We start from the raw sequence: 25,125 nt of genomic DNA, 5'->3' as shown, positions 1-25,125 counted from the left end.
AAATACGGCATTACAAGGAAAAGGAGGTAACCAAACAGGGTAAGCAGGATGCGCAGTCAGGAAGCCCAGTTCACCTGCCCATGGCCATAGCTAGCCCAACCCAGGGCAACTGTTCAAGCAGCAACACCTGATGGATCAGGGCATCCACCACCCATTCGCTGTGGAAAACCCCGTGGACAGAACAGTGCATATCCAATGCATAACCCTGGTGCAATCCATAGCATCACCACCCCAGAGGCGGCATCTCCGCAGCCCGCGCCCCGCCACTGCCCCGTCTGCCCACTCAGGAACATGAGAGCGGGTGAGCCCTCCGCGCGTTCGGTCACATCGACCGACGGCTGCGCACCGGCCCCGCCCCGGGGCTGGACCGGCAGCTCCGGTCGGCGAGGGCTGCCCAGAGAGGTGCCGGGAGGCGTAGTCCCGGCGGCCACGGGCGGGGCGAAGCCGCCCGGCCGCCGTGTTGTGTCCGAGGCACCGAGCAGATAAGTTGGCACGGAAGACCCTCCTAGGCAAAATACTCGCAAAAGATAAGACTGTTTTACCGATTCTTTTTTTTAGTCCTCAAAAAATGTATTGCTCTGTACAGTCTGACAACAAACTGAACCAGACCAAGCCCCCTAGGCTAGGCCGTGTCAGACAAACCCCAGCGTTAGGTGGGAGGAAGGAAGAAGCCAGCAGCAGAGGGATGCGCACAGGTCTCACAACTCTTCTGGATTTGAGGAGAGAAACACCTGCTACACTGATTTCCAAGCAGGGCCCTTCATGTCCCCTTTTCTGACGCAAAAGAGAAAGGACATGTCAGAACTTTTCCAACAGAGGGAGCACTGGGATAGCTGTGGCCATTGCCCGGTCAACCTGGGTTGCTTTATCTTTGCCCTGGAAGACCTGGATGTCCATACACCTATTCTCACCTTGCATCCTTTGGGGAAGAAATATCACCACTGTCAGGATTGGGATGTAGTTTGGTCATCAGAAAGCAAAGATTTTAAACTGGGAGACCATTCTGGGCAAAACTCCCAAAATAACAGAACAAACCCCTCTTTCTTACCCTCAGTAACAATCTCTAAAGTTAGAATTTGGAAGGCACTTGTGAATCAAGCAAAGCAGTCTGCAGACCTTCCCTAGGAAGTGACTTGTGATCACTGCGAATTGGAATGGAAATTATTTCATACATACCACAAGGACATGTTTCAGACCAACATTTTTTACCCGCAATATAGGCTGTTTGGCAACAAATGCAAAATTTGTGTTAGATTTGGTGACCATAGCAATATCAAAATTACTGCAAGTTTTATGTTTATCAAATTGACAGTGTAACCTGATAAACGATCACCTGTTTTTACTCAACAGAGAGAGTAGAATAGCTTGCTTCCTGGTGTGCATAGCAAAAGCACAGATCTCACATTTCCTCTGTGTTGAGGAAGTATTTTTGGCAATCTTTGCAAAACTTAATTTTATGATTCCAGTTATTCCATCAGAAACAAACAAGCGTGGACAAAAAAGACAGGAGCAGCAGATTGGACCTGATGAGAATCTGGGTTAGATGCTGGTGTGAAAACCAGAGATTGCCAAGGTCAAGATTTACAAAAGCTGAGAACTGTGTCAAAACGGTAATAATGAAGCACACTGTGACTCGGGCTAAAAGCTGGAAAAATTTGTGAAATGGATAGTGCCCAAATGGCAAGGCCTTTTGTCAAAAACATGATGGCAGGAGTGACAGTGAGGAATCCATAAAATCCATACTGTTGCCTGGAGTCCAGAATGAAGAGTGAGTTTAATACTTTCTTAAGCTGCTGCTCACATTTGCTGTGTCCCAAAGTGTTTCAGATCTTAGCCAGATCACAGAGTCTCCAATCCAGCACAGCAAATTCATCAGATGAGATTTCTTGCATGACTGAAAGTAAGCATATGTATAAGTACCTTACTAGAGTGGAGCTTTATCTCTGCTATGCCTCAAGCTTTTCTGAAGGCTAAGATTCACAGCCCTCAGCATATTACTGTGTTAGGTAACCGGGAAGCTTTCCTTGAGGGATATTCCCCAAAATCTGAGGGTAGACAGTGTTGCCCTGATGCTTGATAACTGAAGACTTGTTGGAAATTCTGGTATTACCTAAGAAGACGAGAGACTATGCCTGGCTCTTGAACACTGACAATGAGTGTCCCTGCCTTGAAGCCACCTTCCTCACAAGAGAAGATTTGTAATAGACTGGAAGGAGCAAAAGAAAACTACTACTGCGAAACTTTCATCATCTAGGAAATAAAACTGTCCCAACTTATACTTTAGAGTACAGCTTTTCTTTAGCCTCAGAAAAGAGTTGAACCTTCCTGGAAAATTTCTCAGTCATTCTGAAGATTTTGTACTCATTCAGATTTGACCTGGCTTTATTAATAAGTTATATCTCATTTTATTGGTGAACTTCTTTGGTAATTACTGAAGAGAAAAATCAAAGTAGGAGCTTTAAAATCTTCAGATGCTGTCTTCTTTTAGCAGACTTTGAAGATGTGTTTATATATTCTTATGCATATGTATTTATATATTTAGTGAGGGCTGAGGCTAATTTTTTAGGCTCTGATGAGCAATCCACCATGCTGCTTTGTAAATCCTAGAACTATTATGTCAGCTAAATCACAACATCAGAACAACGCACTATCAGGAAGAATTAACAGTGAATAAGGCATAGTATATAAGCTGAAGAAAGTAGTATTGCAATAATCTTAGCTGTGCTTTAAGTAGGTAGAATGAGGTGTGTTCCTATCAGTGCAACTGAGGGAGCACATGGTGCTACACTGTAGCCATCAAAGGTGGCTTTACAGTAGAACCTAGGCTTTTAAAGCCTGCCTTATCTAATCCTAACTACCTGGATGTGACCTTCAAAACCTGTTTTGAGTGCTCCCCCAGCTCTGGGGTAGCCTTTTTCCCGCAGAGCTGCCTTTAAATATGAAACACTCCTTATGGCTTCTCCATTATGAAGGTTTGACAGTGCCTGCCCTTGTAGTTCAACTTGTGCTGCAGTATCCCTGTGATATTCCTGAATCATTGACTGGAATAGTCTTTCCATTCTGTCTCTCACACCTTTCACAGCAGGACCAGAGAGCGCTCAGCCAAATACTTGCTGTTGCTTATACTGTTAGAATGGATTGATGAAGTCTTTCTCTTTGAAAAATAAGCAGGGTGTCATGTGAGGAATCCCTCTGGGTTTCTGTAAGACAGAAATAAATCCAGTAGTGTGCAACTCCAGTAGGATATTTTGGTAAGGATTTAGAGTACCTTCCTGCCTTCGGCATTTCCTGTGAATACCGCACTGAAAAAACACATTTTAAAGTGTGTGTGAGTGTCTTCCGGAAGCTGGTCATTAAAATGCAATTGTCTAATGAGCACCCATGTCATTGCTGTACATTTATGGAGAGCTGGTTGTAAACACTAAGTGGTTCAACTAAGAAATCAGCTTCCTGTAGATTAATTGTGACAGTGATGTATGTAATATGTAAATAGAACTAATCAGAGATGCCAGCCCTATACCCATGGGACAGGCAGGAAATGAGAACATTGCAGACTCACTTTCTTATTTTGACCTTTCAAAGACAAAATAAATGAATTTAGTTTAGCACAGATGTAAACATTTTCCACAGCTGAAGTTCTGCTGAAACCACAAAGATTCCTAAGCCTGCAGCAAGCTTGAGTTTTCATCACAAGTGCCTTAACAAAACTGTTTTGAGATCGCTGACTGACAGGACCTACAGATCCTCAGTGAGAAGTGTTATATTCTTCTTGTCAGTGATCCATATCTGAAGCAATGCAATTTTGTTTCCTTCCTTCTAAACAGAAACAACAGAAGAGGGTTTTATAATGAGAACTATGTTTAGGCATTACAATACTTCTCTTCCACTAACTCTGAAGTATTCCACATACCAAGTTCCTCTACTAGGATGAATCATTTAAATGCACCACTGAATTAGACTGCAAGCTCCTCTGCTTGAGATTTAAATAAAACTTTTCCCTTTGTAGTCCTTCATGAAGCAAAAATGTTTTCCTTGTCTGAAGATAAACAAAACAAACATATGTTGGATTATATCATTAAGTTGTAGGTCCAATTGTGGTTCCCAATAAGGAATAAACAACATAAATATTGAGGAAGTGATAAATTGCTGGGAAGTTACTGAAGAATGGTAATAATTAAATTCATTAAAAACATGTAATTTTTATTTTCAACTCTTCAAGTGCTTTACAGGAAAAAGAAAGAGAAATGTGGAAATGCAGCTTTTCAGCCCATGCCCTTCAGTAAAGTTTTTTTCCATGCTTATTCTTCACAGCATAGTAGAGACTGTGTTGCTTTTTTTCTTTCCTGCAAAGGTCAATATTGCTTCCCTTCAGCAGAAACTAGAACAAACATAACCTCACAAAAGTCATATTGGTAAAACTGGATTTGAATAAGAACAGTGGTGGAACTTGGTTGTGGAAGAGCCCAGGCAGTGCTAGAACATGAGCATGGGCATGACACTTACCTGGCAAGTAACAAAAATAGCTTGGAGAGAGATGTTGCTGGATTACCAGCAAAGAATTTCTCATTGTGCTCTAGTTCTTTGTGCTGAGCTGAACTGCTCAGTCAGGGCTTCATGTCAGTTGAGCTGAAAGTCTGAATCTTTCAGTGCTAAACTTTAAAAAAGAAATTACATACTCAGTGTATAATACAACTTGCTTATTACTAATGATATCAGTCAGTATTTCTTTCACAGAGGGCAGCTATTGGGTCTGTACAAGTCAAAAATTACTTGATCATCAGCTTTATAGGACTTTATGAAACACTACAGAAGCCAGACACTTTTCACTTTTCACAACAGGCCTAAAGAGATCAGGACATCACCTCAAGGAACTTCATGATCTATCTCTCCTGCACTTCATGGTCAATTCAGTTTTGCTTTTTTGTTGCATGAAGATTGTTTTGAAAACACATTTTCTATTTATCTATGAAAGCTCTAGAAGAAATATGTTTATTCTTGTCTACAAGCAAAAAATCATTAAGTCAATATTGCTCTTGCTTTGCAGAGATGATCTTGATTTGGGGGCTTAAAAATCTTCCAAAAGTTTTGTGAATACCTTTCAGTGGTTAGAGAAGTGGTTGGGAATCAGAACATTTAGTTCTCATCCCAAATTTCTTTAGAACTTCGTAGGTCCCTAGTCATGACATCAGCATTATATTTTGGGTCTGCTTTTTCTAGCTTAAAATAACTTATGCATATTTCTGTATCGTCATCTTGCAGTGTGCAAAATGGCCCAGAAGCATTTACAGGGTCATTAATACTGTTGCTATAACTACTGTAGCCTGCAGTGCAGAACAGAAATACTTAATTAGCACCAGCACCATTGCTGACAAAACACAGACTGACTGTGATGCAATTTGACTACTTCAGGGCTTGAATTTAATATTAGCTTTCTATTAATGGGGCAGGGGAAGTAGAAAATAGAAAGAAAAAAGAGAGATTGTAGTTCTTCAAATTTCTGAATGAATTCTCAGGAGATGCACAGCACACTGCTGCATTTGGGACTGATGCTATTATCACAATATAGTACAGTAATATGTCAAGCATCTAAGACGTAACACCCATTGCTTTAGAGTCATTTAAGAGTGGATTGGACAAGCCATTCACGCATACACTGAGGAGAGGCCATCGTTGGTGGGTGCTGAAAGGAATGACATAACAGGTCATTTCCATCTATAAGTTACATGGTGCAGTGGCAAGGCCACAATAACTCACTTCCGAGTGATCTTCCATGCTCCAAATCTTTCTTAAATCAGCTTACATGAAATACTGAGGCTACAATTAACAACATTTTTCAGAAACTGAAATCACCAGATAATAAAATTATGGTAGATGTAAACAGTATTATATATACATAATAGGAGGAAAAAAAAGCTCACGTGAATACCACTGTTGCAGAACAACAAAATAAAATCATTCATTCTATATTTTTTACTTATTGGTAAAAAGCAGAATATATTATTATAGACAGCTGTGGTTAAAGCCAGTTTAAAAGAATCAGGATGTGATATATGTCTACTCTGAAACTGAAACTGAATGTTAAAACCATAACTCTGCTTCTTAAAGATCCTTGGGTTACAAAATGTGGATTTGCACTGAGTATTTCCCACTTAGTCTGATTTTAACATTTGTGTCACATATGTAACACATGTGAGTTTTCTTTCATTTTTTCTCTCTTAAAAATTTCACAATGGAGAACATCTTTTTTGTTAGTTTCAGGAATCTGTAGTCCCCGCAGAGGTTTTTTCTGTAATTCATTTGAATGTTAATACCTTGTGTCCTTCTCATCCCTGGAAGCCACAAGGAAAAGGCCATGGTGGGACAGTCACCTGAACTTACCCACGTTGCAGTAATTGTCAGAACTGAACAAAACCAAAACAAATTGTACTTAAGAAACTTAACTGACACCAAGCTTGTATTTGAAGAGGTAATTTGTGCTGATCAGGCAAAAAAATTAATACATTTTTACATTATGCAAACGGAAATGAGAAATTTTTGGTTATTTACAGTCACAACAAACAAGCAAAATTCCTTTTTTTTTTTTTTTTTTTGCTAAACTAAAGACTTTTTATCTTGTCTGGGAGACTGTAAATGAAAATAAAGCCGCAGATAGGAAAGGAGAAGTTTGAAGTGGAGAAACTTGAAATTAGAGTAGGTGCCTATAATTTCTGAAAAATGGGGCAAAAATTAAGATCTCTGCTTGCAAAATATCTGCTCAACCACAGGTTCATCTGGCTTTTGCAGGAGACTCTGAGAAACCCTGAGTTTCAATTTCGCATGCTGCTGATAGAACTGATTTTATGTCTGGCATATGGCACTGCTGGAGGCTGTAGAGGGCAATTTAAAGTCCGTTAGAAGTTCTTCTAAGAGCTTAAGATAATGTTATATGTTGGTGGCATCCTAAGTCCAGTAAAATGCCAGCATCCACATTCAGAAACTCCCTGCTGGTAGTTGTGTTTGTCTGGATGGTCAGTGGCCATTTTGCAAAGTTGCAATCTCACTTCCCTGAATGACGAGCATAAAACCAGAACCCCACTTAAAATCCTGTGTACGTGCAGCTGCAGTGGCAGTGAAGGTGGAGAGCCTTCTTCTTCCTACTACCTGCTCTGGAAACTGCTCAACGGCCAATTGGGAGCAACCGATACAGCATGTTGAGAGCCCTCCTGAGCACATCAGTCACGCCAGATGTAGCTGCTATAAGGAAGTAAAAGAAACATTTTATGAAACTGAGAAGCCTTTTCAGAGGAAAATGGAGAATCCGCTTCTTTTATTTCCCCAACTAAACGTTTCTGCTTCAAAGGATAAATCCTATTACAAAGTCATGAAATCAACCATTAAGGAAGAGTCACATAAAGCAAGCAAGCCTGGGTAAGTTTTAAGGACGTGCTGATACTGAGTATTCTGTTTCATAGAGGATTCTAACATAGCTTGTGGGTATGAATTTAGAGCACAGATCTTTTTTTTTTTACGTATTCATGAAAACTCAAGAACTGCAATCTTTGAAATCATATACACAAATTACTCATCACAGATTATTTTTTTCTTTTGTAAGAACAAGGAACAAATAATAAAGTAAGAAAATAGGAAAAGGAGGTTTCAACGCATTCTGAGAAATGCTTCTTTAAAGCCTGAATATGATCTGGTAAAGTTTCTTTTTAAAAATTTCAAATGACAGGAAACAATACTTCCTTTTTCTCTGCGAAACTTTGAAAGTTGAACAGCTGAGCCATCTGTTTATGTTCTCTAATGTGAAATTTCACCCCTTCATTTCAAAATCAAGAGAGTGAAAATGAAAAGATTTCTATTTCTCTTTGCCAGTGCTTCCTATGTAAAAATCACTAATGTGAATAACGTAAGTAGGAGAAGTAACATGAACATTACTGTAAGTAAATATACGTGGATCTATGATGCAGAAAGAGATATTAGTCAAAGGAAATGTTTGAGGGGAAACCCCCCTAATTTTCAACAAAGTTGCTTGAAAAGCCACCTTAATTCTGTTATAGAGCTAAGCAGAAGAGAAATAGGCTGAGCCTTCTCCTGCAGAAACCTGAATTTCATGAAGGTGATCATCTTGCTAAACCTGAAAACTTGACAAAATCAGCAAGGTAAGTGTTATAAAAGACTGAGTAGATAGGGATTCCTTTCAAGAAGTGCCTATGTGAGTCAGAACGTTTCCTGCATCTGTGTGAGTGTGTTCAGACTTGACAGAGATAAGGTTTTCAAGTTCTATTTAATTTTAAAGCTAGCAGCCTAACTCAGACATGCAAACAGTATAGAATTACCTGGTATGCACCAAGGTAGCTCACCACAAGTGTTTTTACACCACTAAGTGTAGACTGGTCCCCATACACTTGCAAATATGTTTAAACCTTTCCTCATGCCAACAGCATTTTTATTAGTCCACTGACTAATAAATCCATTTCTGATCTGCTAAAAATCAAAGTACTTTTGAGGTGTGCTTTTAGGGTTAACCTATGCAAAAAAAAAAAAAAGGGTTTCTCCAAAACTCTAATTGCATGAGTGATGTTGGCTGTTCCTCTTTACTTTCTTCATTGTTTTTTTAGGCAGAATATTTGAAATCAAAGTAAAATATGTGCAACTTGACATATTTGTTGAAGAATATGGTTTATAAATGGAGCATAACATTGTGGAGCACAAACCAGCCTATTTGTGCTATTACCCTGTAAGACTATCACCTAAACCATATTGCTACAAGTTTGTCTTCAGGCTATAGAACTTCTTGTTGTAACAAAGCCTCAGACCAAGTACATTCAAAACCAAATCTCTGCAAGAATATTTTTTAAGTTTAAGTAGGTGACTGCCCTGGTTCCCTTATGAGTTTTACTGTACTGCATGATATCAATTTGCTTAATTAGTAGCACAACATAAAACACTGAAAAGAAAAATCTCTACTTTTATGGATTTTTAGGCAGGGGAAAAAGTGCAACTCTGCAGGAAAAGTGTCGAAAAAATGAAACCAGATGTTTCTGAAGTCTGTAAGAAAGTTAGCTCCTTTAGTAATGTGATCTAATCAAAGATTTGTGAAGCAGTCTTAAGCAATAATGGTAACAGATTACATAAGTTACAGAAGCTTCATAAATACACAATATGCACAATTCTTCAAAACGTCTTTCTGTTTCTTAAGCAGTGTGTCTCCTGAAGAAGCAGTGAAATGGGGAGAGTCTTTCGACAAACTGCTTTCTGAGAAAGGTTTGTAGCTTTTCCCTCTCTGTGCAGTCTGTTGGGATAGAAAAATGATAGAAAACCATAAAATCCAATGTGCACTTAAATAGACCTGGCAGCTACCTAAACTAGATAGGATGGGTTATCTGTATCAGCTGGTGTTTCTGCTCTCCTGTGCTTAGTCTATAGCACGCTGTCAACTATTGAAAGTAATCGAAAATAGCTTTTAAGTTTTGTATTTTATTGAACAAAGTAATATAACGGACAGCAAGGAGTTCCTTCAATAAAAAGTAGAATTTTATTTGAGTATTGTTCAAATATTCCTGACCATAAGATCAGACCTTAAAAATGAAAACATGTTCTGTGTATTCAAGAATAGACTTTGTCACTTCTGGTACAGTTTGTTTCTAAAACAGTGATAGGATCAAAGCTGACTGTCACTTGAAATGACTTGTTGCTTATGTAATTATCAAATGCACATATGCCCCTCCTTCCATTTTGGAGGGACACATATATAATCCAGCCACTATGTGCTATGAGCTGACGTCAATACGATTGCATTACTTACTCAGATTAAGCATACTTGAAAAGAAAATATCTTCAGCATAATAAAAATTAGATAAATCAAGCCATCAAGATGTTAAAAGCCATTCATTTTAAATTGTTACTGGAGACAGTCTACTTACGAACAAAGATTCAAATAGTGTTTCAGTCAACCTAAGTTGACATTCAGCCAGAATAAAATCTGTCACTTCCACAAACATCCACATGTTCCATTATTTCTGTTTCTAAATTAACAAGATCTTGGTAGTGGAGTTTTACAGATGCTGAGAATCCTCTAATGGGAGTTACAGTAGTCAGGATCATAATGAAAGAACTGCACTTATTTGAAAATCTTTATGTATTTTAAAGTAGTTATATAATGTGATGTAGTTCCAAGGGAGCAGAACCTGTTTTGTTGCCTTGCACAGTTAGTATGAGAAGAGTAACTGATAAGGATATATGTTTTTTTTTAATGCCATTCAACAATCCTTTCTGTAGCTGGACTGGATGCCTTTACAAAGTTCCTGAAAACTGAGTTCAGTGAGGAAAACATTGAGTTCTGGATAGCTTGTGAGGATTACAAGAAGAGCAAGACTGTACATGAACTTTTGCCAAAAGCGAAGACCATTTATGAAACATTCATACAGAAAGATGCTCCAAAAGAGGTACAGTAAAAACATTCTTCATTGTATACAGTATTTGACACAACTGCATCTGATGAAATCTGCTTTTAAGAAGTGCATGCCTATATGCAGAGGCAACAGTTAATCATGTAGTCACTGACATAAGAAGGCTATATCTTAGATGTCAAAGTTTTGGAAGGAAATGTGCAAGCAACTGCATAGATTATTCTCACTGTCCCCAATATTCCTTTCAATACTCCCTCCATGTTACTCTTTTAAGTATAGAGCAAGAGTTTAAATGTTATATTATAGGACTCAGGAATTCCTAGTGTCTGTAAAGCCAGCATATATATACACATATACGTGCTATATTTAAGAAAAAATAGTGATGTTAAATATTAAAGCTGCAATGAGACATATTAGCTAGAATTTGTGGAAGTATTATGTGTCTTTATTTCAAGCTACTTCCAGAACAACAGACCTATTGTCCCTTTCTTTTAAACCAGTAATCATCTATTGAGTTATTACATAACTGAGGTTCAGAAGCTTTTATTTTAAATGAGCCAAAGGACTAAAAGAGACTAGAATAAGCTATTAAAATTAAACATATCCTCTAAAAAATAACTGTTTTAAGCATGGACTTTTCTTGATTGATGCTTCCCCTACTTGATCCTTCACCTCTTCTACTCCCCAGATCTAATTGTGTATTCTTGGTACGTTACTGTCAGCTGGGAGAGGGGGAGGAAGAAGGGGGTGAGTGGCTGCTTGGTTCTGAGTTACCAGCTGGGCTTAAACCATGACACACATACACAAAAATATGTTGGTACATCAATCCTTATCAACAGTAAGGCCTTTTTGTGTTACTGTAATAGTGCAAGAAGTTTTCATATTTACAATTTCTTCATATTACTGAAACATGTTATAAAGAATTCAGAATTGAACAAAAGGAATATTTTTTGCCTGCTCTACGAAAGTGATGAACAGATTGGGAGATGATGAAGTCTCACTGAAATCACCATCAGCCTCTCCATAGGTCTTTTGGACTTATAATTTCCTGTAATTCTGTTGAGTTTGAGATCAAATTATGTTACTGGCCAATGCTGCTTTTTTTCCTGTATTATTTCTTTCTTATTTGTCAGTATAGCAAAATTTACACACTAACTGCTGTTACAAGGGTGTGAAAGGTGTAATTCTTATTTCAAGAGAAAGATTGCAAAATGATGCATAGATTATATTTAAGATTCAGATCTGCTTTTCCTAGGAAATGCCCACTTTCAAAGGCTTATGTCCCGTTTCATTTCCTTCCCTGCTGCATGTCTTTGGGGTAGACCTTACATAAAAAGAGACCCCATAGCTGTTCAAGGTAGGACCTGTCACTGTCTGAGCAGTATGGTAGGGTATCAAGTACTGGTACTGTCAGCACTTCCAAGGTTGACATAAGTGAAAAGGTGAGCAGTAGGAAAGCTAGGGAGAGGACAGGGTGTGGAAGTCGTACTTTAACTAACAGTAACAATTTCTTTAGCTGTCATACTTTTGATTTGGTGCATGTGTGGGCAGTGTGAGTGCTGTTCTTCCCCTTAAGCAGTTGGCTATGGGGAAACTTCCTTCCTTGGGCTTAGCTGAGCAGCTGAGACCAGCCAACAGCATCTCATTTCACAACACACAGCTCTGGAACTTGCATCTTTTCTCTGACTAACATCAGAGCAGAGCTCTTTTACACACACATTTCAGAGTGTACAGTTTTATGATAGGATCATAAAACCGTAGGTTTGATGAGTGGACTATTTTATCATCATTAACTGTCCTTCAGTTCTTGGATTTATTTTTTAACTAGCTTTATGAAAATGACAGATGTATCTTAGGGAAAAAAAAGCATATTACAGAAGTTACTTTCTGACTGAATCAACAATTTTTAATATACATTTTACCTTATTTTTCAAAATATCTTGTTTATGTAAGTGCCTGAGACTTCAATAAAATTCTCATACTAAGTAATTCTTTCCAGTAATTCTTTCCAAAATTACTAATTCTTTCCAGGATGAAGGCAACGACACATTGAATAAATGATCATTTTGATACCCCATTGAAAACCTCCAGAAACACATTTAAATAATTTTCATATTTCAATTATTAGAGTTTTCTCACCTTCCTACTACCAAAACTCTACCTAGAAACCAGAAATTTTAAATATTGACTAACTTAGTCTAATGAGGTGAAGTTCTACATGAATCCTAAATGAAAATGAAGTTCTGTATTAGTCTGGTGTTGCAAAGCTTGACAGCTGCAACTATACAAAGATTGCTATTAGAAAATTACTTTTAGTCAAACATCAAACTTTACCTTCTATTTTGTCAGTTTTCCATTGTACCAATGACACATCTGTGCAGACTTTCCGGCAGATGTTACATGAACATGTTACATTTCTGTGATATAAATATCCCATTGTGTCAGGGATTCAAGGTCCTCTCATCAGAAAAGACTCACCAAAATACAGTATCATTGCTACAGATACTAACACAGGAAATGCATGAATGTATATTAAAGAAATCCACTTTTCCTCTTTCTCCAGGTGAATCTGGACTTTCAAACCAAAGAAGTCACAAGTCAGAATATTGGACAGCCCATCATCACCACCTTTGATAGAGCACAAAACACGGTCTACAGGCTGATGGAGCAAGACAGCTACCCACGCTTCCTGAGATCTGATCCTTATTTAAATTTGGTTAAGGGGAGAAATCCCAGTCGTCCTACCCTTAGGAGACGGTCGCAGTCTTTCACTGTCAATGATTTTAAAGGTGTACGACCAGACTTTACTGTTTGGTAACTGGGAAACTGAACCCTCATAAATTTTAGCTACTGCTGCAACTCATATGTGTTTTACAGTCCAAATCCTTAGCAGGTGTAAATGAGCGGAAAGCAAAGTTACATGCACTTATACCAGGTCAGAGTTCTGTAGCCACTGATAAATCTCTTTTATTATAGAGAAGTAGGCAACATATTGTCAAGACATATCATGTAAAGCTTTCATGCAGTATCTTTTTTTAACCCAAGTAAGAGATGTAATCATATTTAGAAGAAAATCTTGAGTTTCCTGCATAAAAACATTGTGTAAGATGCCAGTTGATAATATCCACTGTGTATTGTTGGCCTGTATTATTAAGGACAGAGTCTCATCACAGTTAGAATCTATATACCTAGCCTTTGCACATATTTATGATTTATGTTTCTGCAATATTTCCTACACTAAGCACAGAGTATTTGTGGTATTTTTCTCATACTGCAAAACACATAGGAACTTTATTAGGTATAATGTAAAGTTACAGGGATTTTTTTCTACAGCCACTGCATAATTAAAATTTAGCTATTGCATATTTTAAGTGGAACATAAGAATATCTTTAATTTTTGGGGTACAATTCATACCGTTTTCTTATTACATGTGTCTCTTCTCTATATTTAAGTCATGCTGTATATATTAGTTTAGCCTTCAAATACTTGTATTCTAGGTTTTTGCAAACAAATGCGTAGCAACAAAGACCCAAGAATGCTATTTTAACACAACGTGTGTCATTAAGTATCAGGTTACATGCATGTGTATATATGTATACAATACTCCTACTTTTATCTGTAAATATTTATGGTATACCAACTTCGTTACTAAGCTTTGTTCTAAACTTTTTTCTGACTTTTATTTTGAAGAAGAATCTGAAAATTAACAGCTGTTGGACTCAAGTAGAATTACCTTCAGTTCTACTGGTCATTACTGTACTCTCCATGGTTATAGAGGATGAAGGAGAAATCTCCCTTTAACTTCAGTAGTAAACTGAAGTCAGATATGTCATTTTCACAGTCAGTATACAGTGTCTTCTTTCAGAATTGATGCAGACATACCTTGAAGCATGGGAAAGCTTCTAAAATCTTAAACATTGGTTCAGTTTAACAAGTGGCCGCAGGATTTAGTTGCAACTATGACTTGTATATTCAGTCGCTTTTCATGGAGTTTAAGATTTTTCCCTTTTCTTCCCTCTTTGTAAGTGGTCAAAGTGAAGAGGTGCAGTTCCTGAGGATGAAAAGTTATGTTCATTACTAATTCAGGATATATATGATCTGCTTGATCTGAGGCTTTCCCTGTCTGCTTTACTAACTTTCAATAAATCCTAAGTGATCTAGTTAAAAAGTTGTCAGGATTCAGTTTATCACTAGTACTTTGATGAGTAAAATGTGAAGACTTCATTTACAGTTCAATACCAGCTGTAATTATTGCCATTTCAATCCAAAGTGTTACTGTGCACAGAGACCCGAACTCACCAGGAAACACTGCTGAGCTGCAGTGTCCTGAGAATCATCTCCAAGCTCTCAGCTTTACCCTGGGAAGAGACAGGAAACACTTTTGCGGCTGTGAGGAGGATGATCCTTGCTGGTTTATTCCATTATCCTTCCCTGATCCCAAAACTCCAGACACATGCTATTTCTAACTGTGTAAGCTATCAGAGCCTCTGCACAGTGATTCGAGAATAAATCAAATGTTTTTAGTAATGTTGATAATGCATTTTAGTCTCTGTATCAATATCAAATGCAGCTTTGGAGCTTCTCAGCACCATTTTTTTACAAACTGTCTGCACTTCTGTTGTCATTGTCATACGTGTCACATGAGTGAGTGAATACAGTGAAAAGCAACTTCCTAACATGATTTCATGACTTGAGGTCAGTATGTTCTTCTGGATAGATTATTTATCCCTGCTCTTTGACTATGTGTCCCTGAGTCATGAATCAGTTCGGCCACAAATGATCCTGTTTCAGATTAGGGAAACTCTAATCACAGAATCAACTAGACTAATATGTCTGAATATCAGGTTTTGCAAATATTTAAAATATGCATGTTCCTATGTTCTATATTACTAACTTTGTTAGAGAAAAAGAACAAGTTTGAGGACATCTGCAGCTAGATTTTCCCCTGGTGTGATTATGTTTCTTCATACCAGCTGAGAATCTGCACCTTTACTCTTGCCATTGATCAAATAATTAAAAAAAAAAAAAGGTATATTTAATACTATTCTAAAACCCAAACAAATGACAAATATAGTGCCTTGAGTAAGACTTTTACTTTTCAGCAAAAAACCAGCTGTTATTCAGAAGGGTCTGTAATGATAAATTTATGTCAGCAGGCACCCTTTGTTTCATTCCACTGACACACGGAAAGTTTTCTTTATCTCCAGGGAAACTTTCCTCAAAACCATCAGTCTTGTGGTACTGACAGTGCTGGTCCCTCTTAGGAGTTTTATGATGAAAACAAACAAGATATTCCTGGTAGCTATTTATGCATGTATGGTTTTCAAAGATAATTATGAACTGTAGCTGAATTTACAGCATACTAATGCCATGGGAACTGCTGTAAAAAGAAAGTCAAGATAAATTCAGAGAAAGGAAAGCAAAGGGCACAAAGATAAACTAAAATGACATATTTAGCTGGCAAAAGTTTTTTTCTAAAAGAGGGTCCTTTTAGTGAGAGAAAATGAGTGCTCTACTACTTAGTTCTCTACTGTAGTTCTGGAAGATGAACTAAGCACAGGTTTAGTACAAGTCTGTGATGCCGTTCCAAGGTTGAGTTAGATGGGATTGATCAGACTAAGGGCTACCCCTGCACAGGTGGATTTACGGTATGAACCTTAGAGTAGTGCCAGAGAGCATAGTGGGCTTGTCTAGTTTGGGCAGAATCAATGCCATAATTATGTAAATCTTCTTGTTCAGCTGACCTAGTACAAATAACACATACACAAAACCAAACATCAAGAATTTTTATTGGGGATTATTTTCTGTAGCTGCTTTTTAGATTTGTATGTGCCATTCAGCATCCAGTAAGAGTGCTCAAAATACTCAGCTCTCAAAATATTCCTCTTACCAACATAACAACTCACTGTACGTACACACTTCACTTTACTCCTTATATACATGAAGTCACCATACACAAAGTACAAGGGAAATAATCTGCTGACTTGTATAGCACAAAGGTTTGTCTCCTGCTTCAATACTTAAATCTTATTAGATGCTTTAAACCAGCTGAATTATTATCTGTTCTTCTTGTTTAACTTAAGGGGGATGGAAATTCACAGACACATTATCTTCTTTGGCTTTTGGAATTTAATATTGTGCAAAAGAAAACTTGATTAATTTTTGATTTGACAAGAAACAAGAGGAATGCAACCTGAAATAAAGAATCTAAAAGAAACAGATTTCCATCTTCCATTGAAGTTGGCCATCAGTAGTGTGGCTCTTAGATGCCTTTACATGCTACAGCTTACAAGAGACTCACAAAAGTCAGATCATTTTTTTCTCCTTTTTTTCCCCAGCTGCTCAGCCTGCCTTAATTAGGTACTGCTTTGAATGCAGTTCCCTCTCTTTTGCATGCATACTGCCAAAAGACCTCAACTGAGAAAAAAAAAAAAAAATGCATAAAATCATCATCCTCTCCTCAGCAGTTCATATGCTCATGAACTTACGCCTGGCTTAGGTGCTTGTCCTGGATCCCGCTCTGTAATTTGCATTTTAGTCAAATGCCTCAATCAAATGCCTGTGTGGCTCTATGCCAAAGATTTGAAACATGTATTTCCTCTATACAGCATCCAGGTTGCTTCCATTCCTACTTTTTTCTTGATAGTGTATTGTTGTCATCTTGCATTTTTTGTATTCAATTCATTTAGGGCTGGACCTGAAAGCTCCCTCTGGTTTTATACTAAAGCTTTTCTCTCTCCTTTCCTAAATAGCATCTGTTTGCCTAACTTCCTCATAAATCTTACAACAGATTACCTAGACACCAAGATCTACAATCTAGCCACTATCATTGCCTTCTCTATGAAACGTAGCTAAAATTAACTAGCATGAAATACAATTCCATGGAAGTAAATTTAGAGCTTTCAAACAGGACAGAAGATTAAGCTGAAGCCTAACGTAAGGACAACCCTGAACTGTTGTTCCTTCACCAGGCAATTTGCTTATATTTTAGAGGGTCCCATTTCTTCCCAGCTTTCCAGATTTGTTTCAGATTTCTGCAGTTAATGCTGTTCCATAGGCGCTTTCTGAGGCATAGTGTCTACCTTTCACATATTCTTGCACTGGTGCAATTTATACTCGTCTCATCATAAGGTTGTAATATGATCCTATATGTTTGTGCTGTATTGGCTTCTTGTAGGAAGTTTTGTGAAGTGTGATGCTATGTAAAAACCAGTGTATTCACCCATAAACTGTGCCAAATAATCTGCTAGTTATTACTAAATGAGAATCTTCAAGGTTGTACATTTTCTTGAGAAATGTTTCCATTTCTCCTCTGATGTAGATTTGTGTTTGTATAGTGTTTGTATAGTACTTGGAAATCCTGTATATGAGGGGCCCAGAATGCTGTAAAACATTTTGACAGATTGTTCTTGAAATCAAAACATTTTACCTGAAGGGCATACTTTGCTTGGGTGGAAAATAACAGCTCATTTTCTTATGCAAAACAACTCTGTGGCATACTGCAGACACACCAAGTTATTCATATGGAAGAAAAAATAGTGCTGTGATTAAAATGCATTTGCATCCTGTATGACAGGCATTTCCATGTTACTTAGGATGCCAGCAGTGCTCAAATCATCTTGGCTTCTCCCAGCATAAGAAATGCAGCCAAGTCTCTGTGTGCTTGAAGTTCCTGGACCAGCAGAACGTTAACTTTATTTTTCTGCTGAGCTTACTCTATACAAAACAACATTACCCAAGCAAACCTGGGTATGGAATGGATTGAACAGAGGCCAAGTGCTGAAGGGCAGTAACACACTGAACGTGATCCAGGGGAAACACTAGCACACCAGAACAGCTGTTGGAGAGTGTGACCTTTTTTCTCACTGCAATCAGGTGAGTACGAGGCAACTGTTTTAGGAACATATATAAATGAAAGTGATTTATTAGGTTAATACACCAAGAGTTTGAACATAAAGCATTTTATTCTGTCTATTGACATTAATATCTAACTCCAATGTGGATCAGAGGAACAAAAAACATCACAACTTATTCCTCTAAACAGCCAATAGCTTTTCTTACAGGAAGGTAACTCAGTGAAGCTAGTGCCTAAAAATAGCTAAAGAATAAAAGATGACTATCAGTAAAAAGCCAAACAGTAAGCTTAAAAGTTGAGGAGATTTAAATATTTAACAGATCAGTAGTCTTTAGCAAGTAATATTGGCAAAGGAGGAAACGTTCAATCAATAGATCCACATTCCCTTTCCTACAGTTCTAACTCTCCTGTGGCCTGTCAAAGACATGAGGCTCAAAACAGGAATCCATAGCAGAGTTCTCAGAGTTTCAGAAATATTAAGTCAGAGGCCTCATGGATAAAGTTTTCAAAATACACTGAAATCAGCTGAGCAGATAAGGGTCTAAGCTACTTTGCAAGTCCAGTCTGAGTTATTGTTTAACTGAGGATGCAGACATCAGCACTGTCAGCTGGATCCAGATTTCCAAAAACTTTACAAACAATTCTGCATGCGATTTCCAGCCCATCTCTAGTACATATTCATATTTCTTTTTGTTTGTTGGATACTGTTCATTATGAACAGCCAATACATTTGCACAAGCAGCTGATGCATTTGTTTAATACTAAGGTGACTTTTGCTCCTTACGAAATGTCAGTAAAATAATAACTTCTGGGAAGAATCTCTAATAAATTTAAGCATCAGAAGTATATGACAATGCTACCAACTACCTTTTGTGGGAAGATGTGCCTGACTTTGCTTACTGGACTTGTGGTATTTGTACTAAGATAATAATAACAACCCTATTACCTGCTGTGTTCCTGGAATGCAATCAGCTTACGTACACTAAATAGTCACTGAACAGCATGTTACACAATGGTGAAAATGCCTCATAGTTTCTTTGTGGTTTTGTGAATTGTGATCAATACCCCATAGTTGCATGAGCAATCAGATTGCATCATCTAGTTATTCTATGTGCTGGTCAGAAGACTCATAGGTTTTAGCACCTTTCTGTGACTGCTAGAACTGTCTTAAAAGTATCTGTCAGCACTGGAAATCTTCAAGAGATGCTTATGTCTGTGTCATTCGATATCAGGCAAGTAGAAATATATTAAAAAAAAGCATCTGTTGTAGTGTTTGGAACTGTTTTTTTTTTGTTGTTGTTGTTGTTTTTAAGTATATAACCACCTGATTATAAAGTAGGGACAGATTCTGCAGCCCTCACTCTCATGAATAGTGTCACAGAAGTGAATGGGACTCTTTTATGACAAGAATGTTATTAACTCTTCCAAAATTTAAAATAATTTATGATCATAGTTCTAAGGTGAGTGAATAGTATAATCATTGGGACTAGACACAGAATAAGCATCAAGAAATGAATGGAATCATCCAAGAATGTTGTGTTGCTCATAACTGTGTCATCTCTGTGCTTATAACTGCACTGACTTTACTGGCATTGCACCAAGGAATCTGGAAGAAACTTGCATCAGACCTTTATCTAGAATTTTGTCTCTTGGCTGAAATTCAACACCTATTTTGAACTGCTCCTAAGTCTTTGCCACTTTTCCCTGAAAACCTAGGGCACTGAAAAACAAAGTCCCTTTTTTGTCTTTTTTCAAATAACAAGGCGTAGTAATACGTGTAAATGCCTGCATGGATTTGCAGAAGAATTTCCTGATTGCTACATGAGAAAGATAGACCAGCAATCACAAAACATAGCATAAGGGGAAAAAAATTACTATATCAGCATTAATTGAGAAAGAGACAATCTCACTGTAAGAAAATTCAAGTTGTAGCTATTTACCGTTTATGAGGCCAGAAACTCTACAAATAAATATCATTTGGATTTTATATCATGTTTTTCCTGTTTACTAATTCTCAAACCTAGGACTGAATCAGTCACAAAAGATTTAATGTACATGCGGATGTTGAGGGTTTTCTCTCCACCTTTAAGATGTTGAAATTAATCTTAATAGCACAATGCATGGAAAGCTTTTGGTCCCGACTGACAGTGTTACAGCCTGCAGTACATACTCAGTGGAAATAAGAGAAAATAACTGATTATGGAAAATAAGAAGCACTGCAAAGAATCATGATGATAGTTTGTATTTTTCTCCTTCTGTTACAACTTTCAGAAGGAGGTGGATGCAAAGCTAAGAAATTGCAGAAAGGATTTGTATTTTGCTGCCAGGAATCTTTTTTAGCATTGTGTAGGAGTGGAAGGGGTACCTTGGGTCATCATTTCTAGTTTCCTATTATCAAAGGCAACAATTTAAAATAATCTATTTCATAAATATGTGAAGCTCTACCTTTGAAGTACAGAGGAGTAGAGAGGCCAAAAATTCTACGGGAGACTTAAAAACACTTTTTCTGAAGCCTTCTTCATTTTCAGTCTAAATTTATTCACTGGCTGTTTATATACATTTTTTTTCTTTTGCCAGTATGATCCTTCAGCTAAAATAATTCTTTTTTCTCTCTGGGTTACCTCTCTGCATTGACAGAGAGTGATCACAGCTCCTCTTTGCTTTCATTTTACAGGCAAACTGAAGCCATTTATTCTTCTCCTGTAAGACAGTTCAGTCCTCCTAATCGTCACAGTACCACACCTGTTTTTATCTGTTCCCATCTTATTTCAGTTTTCTGAAGCACTATTGGCCAGATTCACTATTTTTTGTCCCATGTGAAGTTCACCAAGTAGTTGGCCTGAAACTTCTTTACAGATCCACAAAAGGTGTGGATGATGAATAACTCCATAACATTACTAAGGTCAAAATGTGGTGTGTGGTGGTGCTTGGGTTTTTCTTTCTCACCTTAGAAGACAGACAAAAACTGAACACAGGATTCAAGGTGCAGCCTCACCAGTGCTGAGTACAGGGGGATCATCACCCCGTACTCCTGCTGGCCACACTATTTCTAATATAAGGCAAGATGCCCTTGGCCTGGGCACAAGCTGGCTCATGTTCAGCAGCTGTCAACCAGCACCCACAGGTTCTTTTCCAGGCACTCTTCCCTAAGCCTATAGCGTTGCATTAGGGTTGTTGTGACTCAGGTGCAGGACCTGGCACTTTTCCTTGTTCAACCTCATACAGTTGGCCTTGGTCCATTGGTCCAGCCTGTCCAGATCGTTCTGTAGAGCCTCTCATTCAAGCAGATCACACTCCCCCCCAACTTGGTGTCGTCTGCAAGCTTATTGAGGGTGCGCTTGATCCTCTCATCCAAAACATTGAGAAATATATTAAACAGAACTGGCCCCAGTACTGAGCCCTGAGGAACACCACTTGTCACTGGCTGCCAACTGGATTGAGCTCCATTCACCACCATACTTTGGACCTGGACATACAGCCAGCTTTTTACCCAGCAAATAGTACACATGTCCAAGCCGTGAGCAGCCGGTTTCCAGGAGAATGCTGTGGGAAATGGTGTCAAAGGCTTTACTAAAGTCTAGGTAGAGAACATGCACAGCCATTCCCATATCCACTAAGCAGAACACCTGCATTAATGTTACTAAAATAAAATAAAACCTAAAAGTCTGTTCCAAGTAGATAATGAGGTATCAGCTCATTGAAATTCTTCATCTTTTATTACCTGTCACTAGAGGTTACAAGAAGAACTGATTAACACTTGAAATTTCTAGCTCAAAAATCTTGGCTGAGGACATTTTAAGAAAAATTCTCTTTAAAAGAAAAATATTAAAAATATGCAGTTACAAACCACTGAACCAAGTTTATTGAATAAGTGGGTGTCTTATTTTAAAACATATGAAAAATATGAGCTAGACGACCAGTGAGATTTATTCCTGGTGTTCTGTTTTCAGGTTTATTTTAATTGTAAGCATTACTACTACCTCCTGGATGAACAATCAAGTTGCCAATGTCAAATAATATATTTTATGAGTCCGCATGGCTCTCTGCACTCTAAAAAAAAATGTGTCGCACTTTTTGTTGACTTTCTGTTATTCAGTTCATAGGGTAACAGGAATTACTCGCTCTGCTCCTTCAAGGAGATAGCCAAATAATAGACTAGCTGCCACAGACTGCACAGGCAAAAGATCCCAATGCTATTTTCAAGGATAGATGTTGTTTCCGCAGGTCAGACGCTGGGGAAACCATGGCCTGGTCTGAGTCTGTGGATACAATACTAGCTAATAAAGGTAAGCAGTGAAAAATACATTTTTTTAGAACGTGCATCAACCCAGTTCACAAACGTTGCCATAAGGCATCAGGTTTTTACACTGCTTTCCAGTTGGACTCTCCACGTGCTTTGAACTACACCAATACTGGAGGCATGCAACCTGCCATGCTGAAAGGCAGAGGGGTCATGTTTCTCCAAGCTGCAAACACAATATACCTCTGGTCAGTGCTTAAGGGACTTTTAAGAAGGCAAAAGTCTCTGAAAGCATTTTGGTTTAAGGTACCATGTTAAACTCTCCATGCAATGGTCCCGTTTCTCCTTTGTTTAACTAAAAAACACCCCCAAAACCCACCAAACCAAACACACAAACCTTTTCTTAGGTATTCCTGTTACAACAAAATATATGTGCTGTGCATTGGCTTTCAGTCAAACAAAAGTGATAATTTCTAATTTATCCAAAGTCACTTCTCTAATAGATCCCATTTCTACTGACCTGAAACCTCAAACCAGATGTAACTTTAAAATTTCCTTGCCCCTGCCCCATTTTCTACAGTACCTTTGTGGCCTGGACCCTGGGGTGCCTCCACGCTGCATCTTAATAGCATTAACTTGACTAACAGAACTTAATTGGGGTGCTGTCAGCTTTCTTTTCTAAGAGGTTGCAACTTGGATTAAGTTAAAATCAATTTCGTCTAAACAAACCTTTCTTTATTTCCTTTTTTCCTCTTAAAAGGGTAAAAAATGCTGAACAAATAAATAACAAAGAGTCCATGTCTTCGTCCAAGTCTATCATTATTTGAAAGAAGATGGAAGGGCTGTTCAAGCAGGGTAACCTCAGCTCTGAGAGGAGCACAGTACTGCAATATAACTTAGATTTCTCATTGCTTCGTAGAGCAGCAGTGAGCCTCAAATCCCTAATTTTCTAGTCACTAAAAACCCTCTTGAAGGCCAAGATCTCTAGGATCCCCTTTTAACTGGTGTATCAGTGCTAGAGACCAGACAGTAGCAGGGAGCTTTCCTCAGTTAGTAACTCTCTGAAAGAACTCTTAGTCACTTTATCATTGCTATAGCTTCATCTCCTATTTATTTCTCCCACAACAGCCTCTTAAGACTAATTGCTGGCTGACAGGCCAAATAATATCAGACACATAAGTTACACCGTAGAAAATGCACATATATATATACACACGTGTGTATGTACGTATATATGATCTGTATTCGTCTTTCAGTTTTCCTCTACCCATCATCTCATGCATTTTTTCTCCAGATGGCTTGGCAGCTTTTAGGACATTTTTAAAGTCAGAGTTCAGTGAAGAGAATGTGGAGTTCTGGCTTGCCTGTGAGGACTTCAAGAAAACCAAGTCCTCGGCTAAGATCGCCTCAAAAGCCCAAAAGATTTATTCTGACTTTATACAAGCTGATGCTCCAAAGGAGGTAAATAGTTTTCTCTGTGTACTTCGGGTACTGAGGATGGGAATCAATTGGAAAGTTCAGATGCAAGCTTCGAGGAATAACAGAAAATACAATTCAATGTGGCTGGTTTGCATTTTTTTGGCTGGTTTGCATTTTCATGTCAATTATTTGCCAGGTAGGAAACACTGCATGGGACTCTGTAAAGCAAAATAAGACCTTTTATGGTATATATATTTTTCACAGAGGAAATGGGTTTATCTCACCTTCTGAAAATTCCACCTTAAAATTTAATGAAATATATATTTGATATAATTTGTTTTCTCTAGCCATTTTTATAATGCAATAAGCACCATTTCCTCCATATTTTAGGTACCAGTATATTGGAATATTAGTGGTTGTATTTGTTCTTTCGTACATGTATTTTGACATGATAAAAATTAAAATGGAAACTTGCAAAATATTTCCATCACAGTATTTAATGTTATCATTACTTAAAAAATGTTTACGATGAAGGAAGAAATTACTACTTGATTATTGTTCACATTCTACTCCTTGACAAATTTTTACACTCATGTTTTTGCCTTTGACGGTGAGTATGCTTGGAGTGTCTCCATGTCTTGCATATGATTGAAATCCATTTTATTATTATGAAAACCAAAAAATACTTATAAAATACATAACCTAAACTGATGCTGAGTACCTTCATCACTAATTTACCCATTGGTAATCAGTACTTCAAAGGATTTGCATTGGCAAAAAATGAGATAAATAGAAGCAAGTTTTTCCCCTTCTTTCTTGCAGTGATGCCATCTCTTTAAGAGCCAAATAAAATTAAAAATTCAGTATGGTAGAAAATTAAGGGATAACCTTCCTGCTTATTTGCATCAGCCAGGATATCTGGGGGGAAATTCAGATGCAGACTGTGTCCTGTACAGGAACAAACCTCAGCTTTCCAACCAAACTGACATTGTTTTTATGCTTCCTTTCTTCCTACAGATAAATATCGACTTCCAAACTAAAAGCCACATCTCTCAGAACATCTCTGAACCCACTCTCAGCTGCTTTGATGATGCTCAGAGGTTAGTCTATAGTCTCATGGCAAAGGACTCCTTTCCCAGGTTTCTAAGGTCAGAAGCTTACAAGCAATTGGTAAAGAAGCAACAGAATGGAAATCAGAAGAGATGGTTCCCATTTT

At 37.9% G+C, this 25,125-nt stretch overlaps 1 protein-coding gene across 3 annotated transcripts; it reads left to right on the top strand.

The window, feature by feature from the left end:
• The first annotated feature begins 6,998 nt into the window (after nucleotides 1-6,998).
• On the top strand, nucleotides 6,999-23,908 carry RGS18 (regulator of G protein signaling 18). Of its 3 annotated transcripts, XR_013957456.1 has the most exons (6): nucleotides 6,999-7,407; nucleotides 8,043-8,144; nucleotides 9,185-9,249; nucleotides 10,264-10,430; nucleotides 12,958-18,270; nucleotides 23,785-23,908. XR_013957456.1 is itself a non-coding variant. In XM_080623936.1 (5 exons), exons 1-5 carry the CDS (start codon nucleotides 7,049-7,051, stop codon nucleotides 13,210-13,212), a joined length of 948 nt encoding a protein of 315 aa, XP_080480062.1. In that variant the 5' UTR covers nucleotides 6,999-7,048; the 3' UTR covers nucleotides 13,213-19,519. The 3 variants fall into 3 exon arrangements, 2 of the variants coding, with proteins under 2 accessions (XP_080480062.1, XP_080480063.1); XM_080623936.1 differs by lacking the exon at nucleotides 23,785-23,908 and having other exon boundaries at nucleotides 12,958-19,519; XM_080623937.1 differs by lacking the exon at nucleotides 23,785-23,908 and having other exon boundaries at nucleotides 7,002-7,407; nucleotides 9,188-9,249; nucleotides 12,958-19,519.
• The last annotated feature ends 1,217 nt before the right edge of the window (nucleotides 23,909-25,125 follow it).

The sequence above is a fragment of the Psittacula echo genome (assembly GCF_963264785.1).
Source record: "Psittacula echo genome assembly, chromosome: 7".
Taxonomy (NCBI): Eukaryota; Metazoa; Chordata; class Aves; order Psittaciformes; family Psittacidae; genus Psittacula; species Psittacula echo.
This window is presented reverse-complemented; position numbering and strand designations above follow the sequence as displayed.

Coding starts and splice junctions, on each gene's coding strand:
- RGS18 (XM_080623936.1), top strand. CDS start 7,049: ATGACGAGCATAAAACCAGAACCCCACTTAAAATCCTGTGTACGTGCA. Junction 9,250..10,263: donor CAAACTGCTTTCTGAGAAAG/GTTTGTAGCTTT, acceptor TCCTTTCTGTAG/CTGGACTGGATGCCTTTACA. Junction 10,431..12,957: donor AGAAAGATGCTCCAAAAGAG/GTACAGTAAAAA, acceptor CTCTTTCTCCAG/GTGAATCTGGACTTTCAAAC.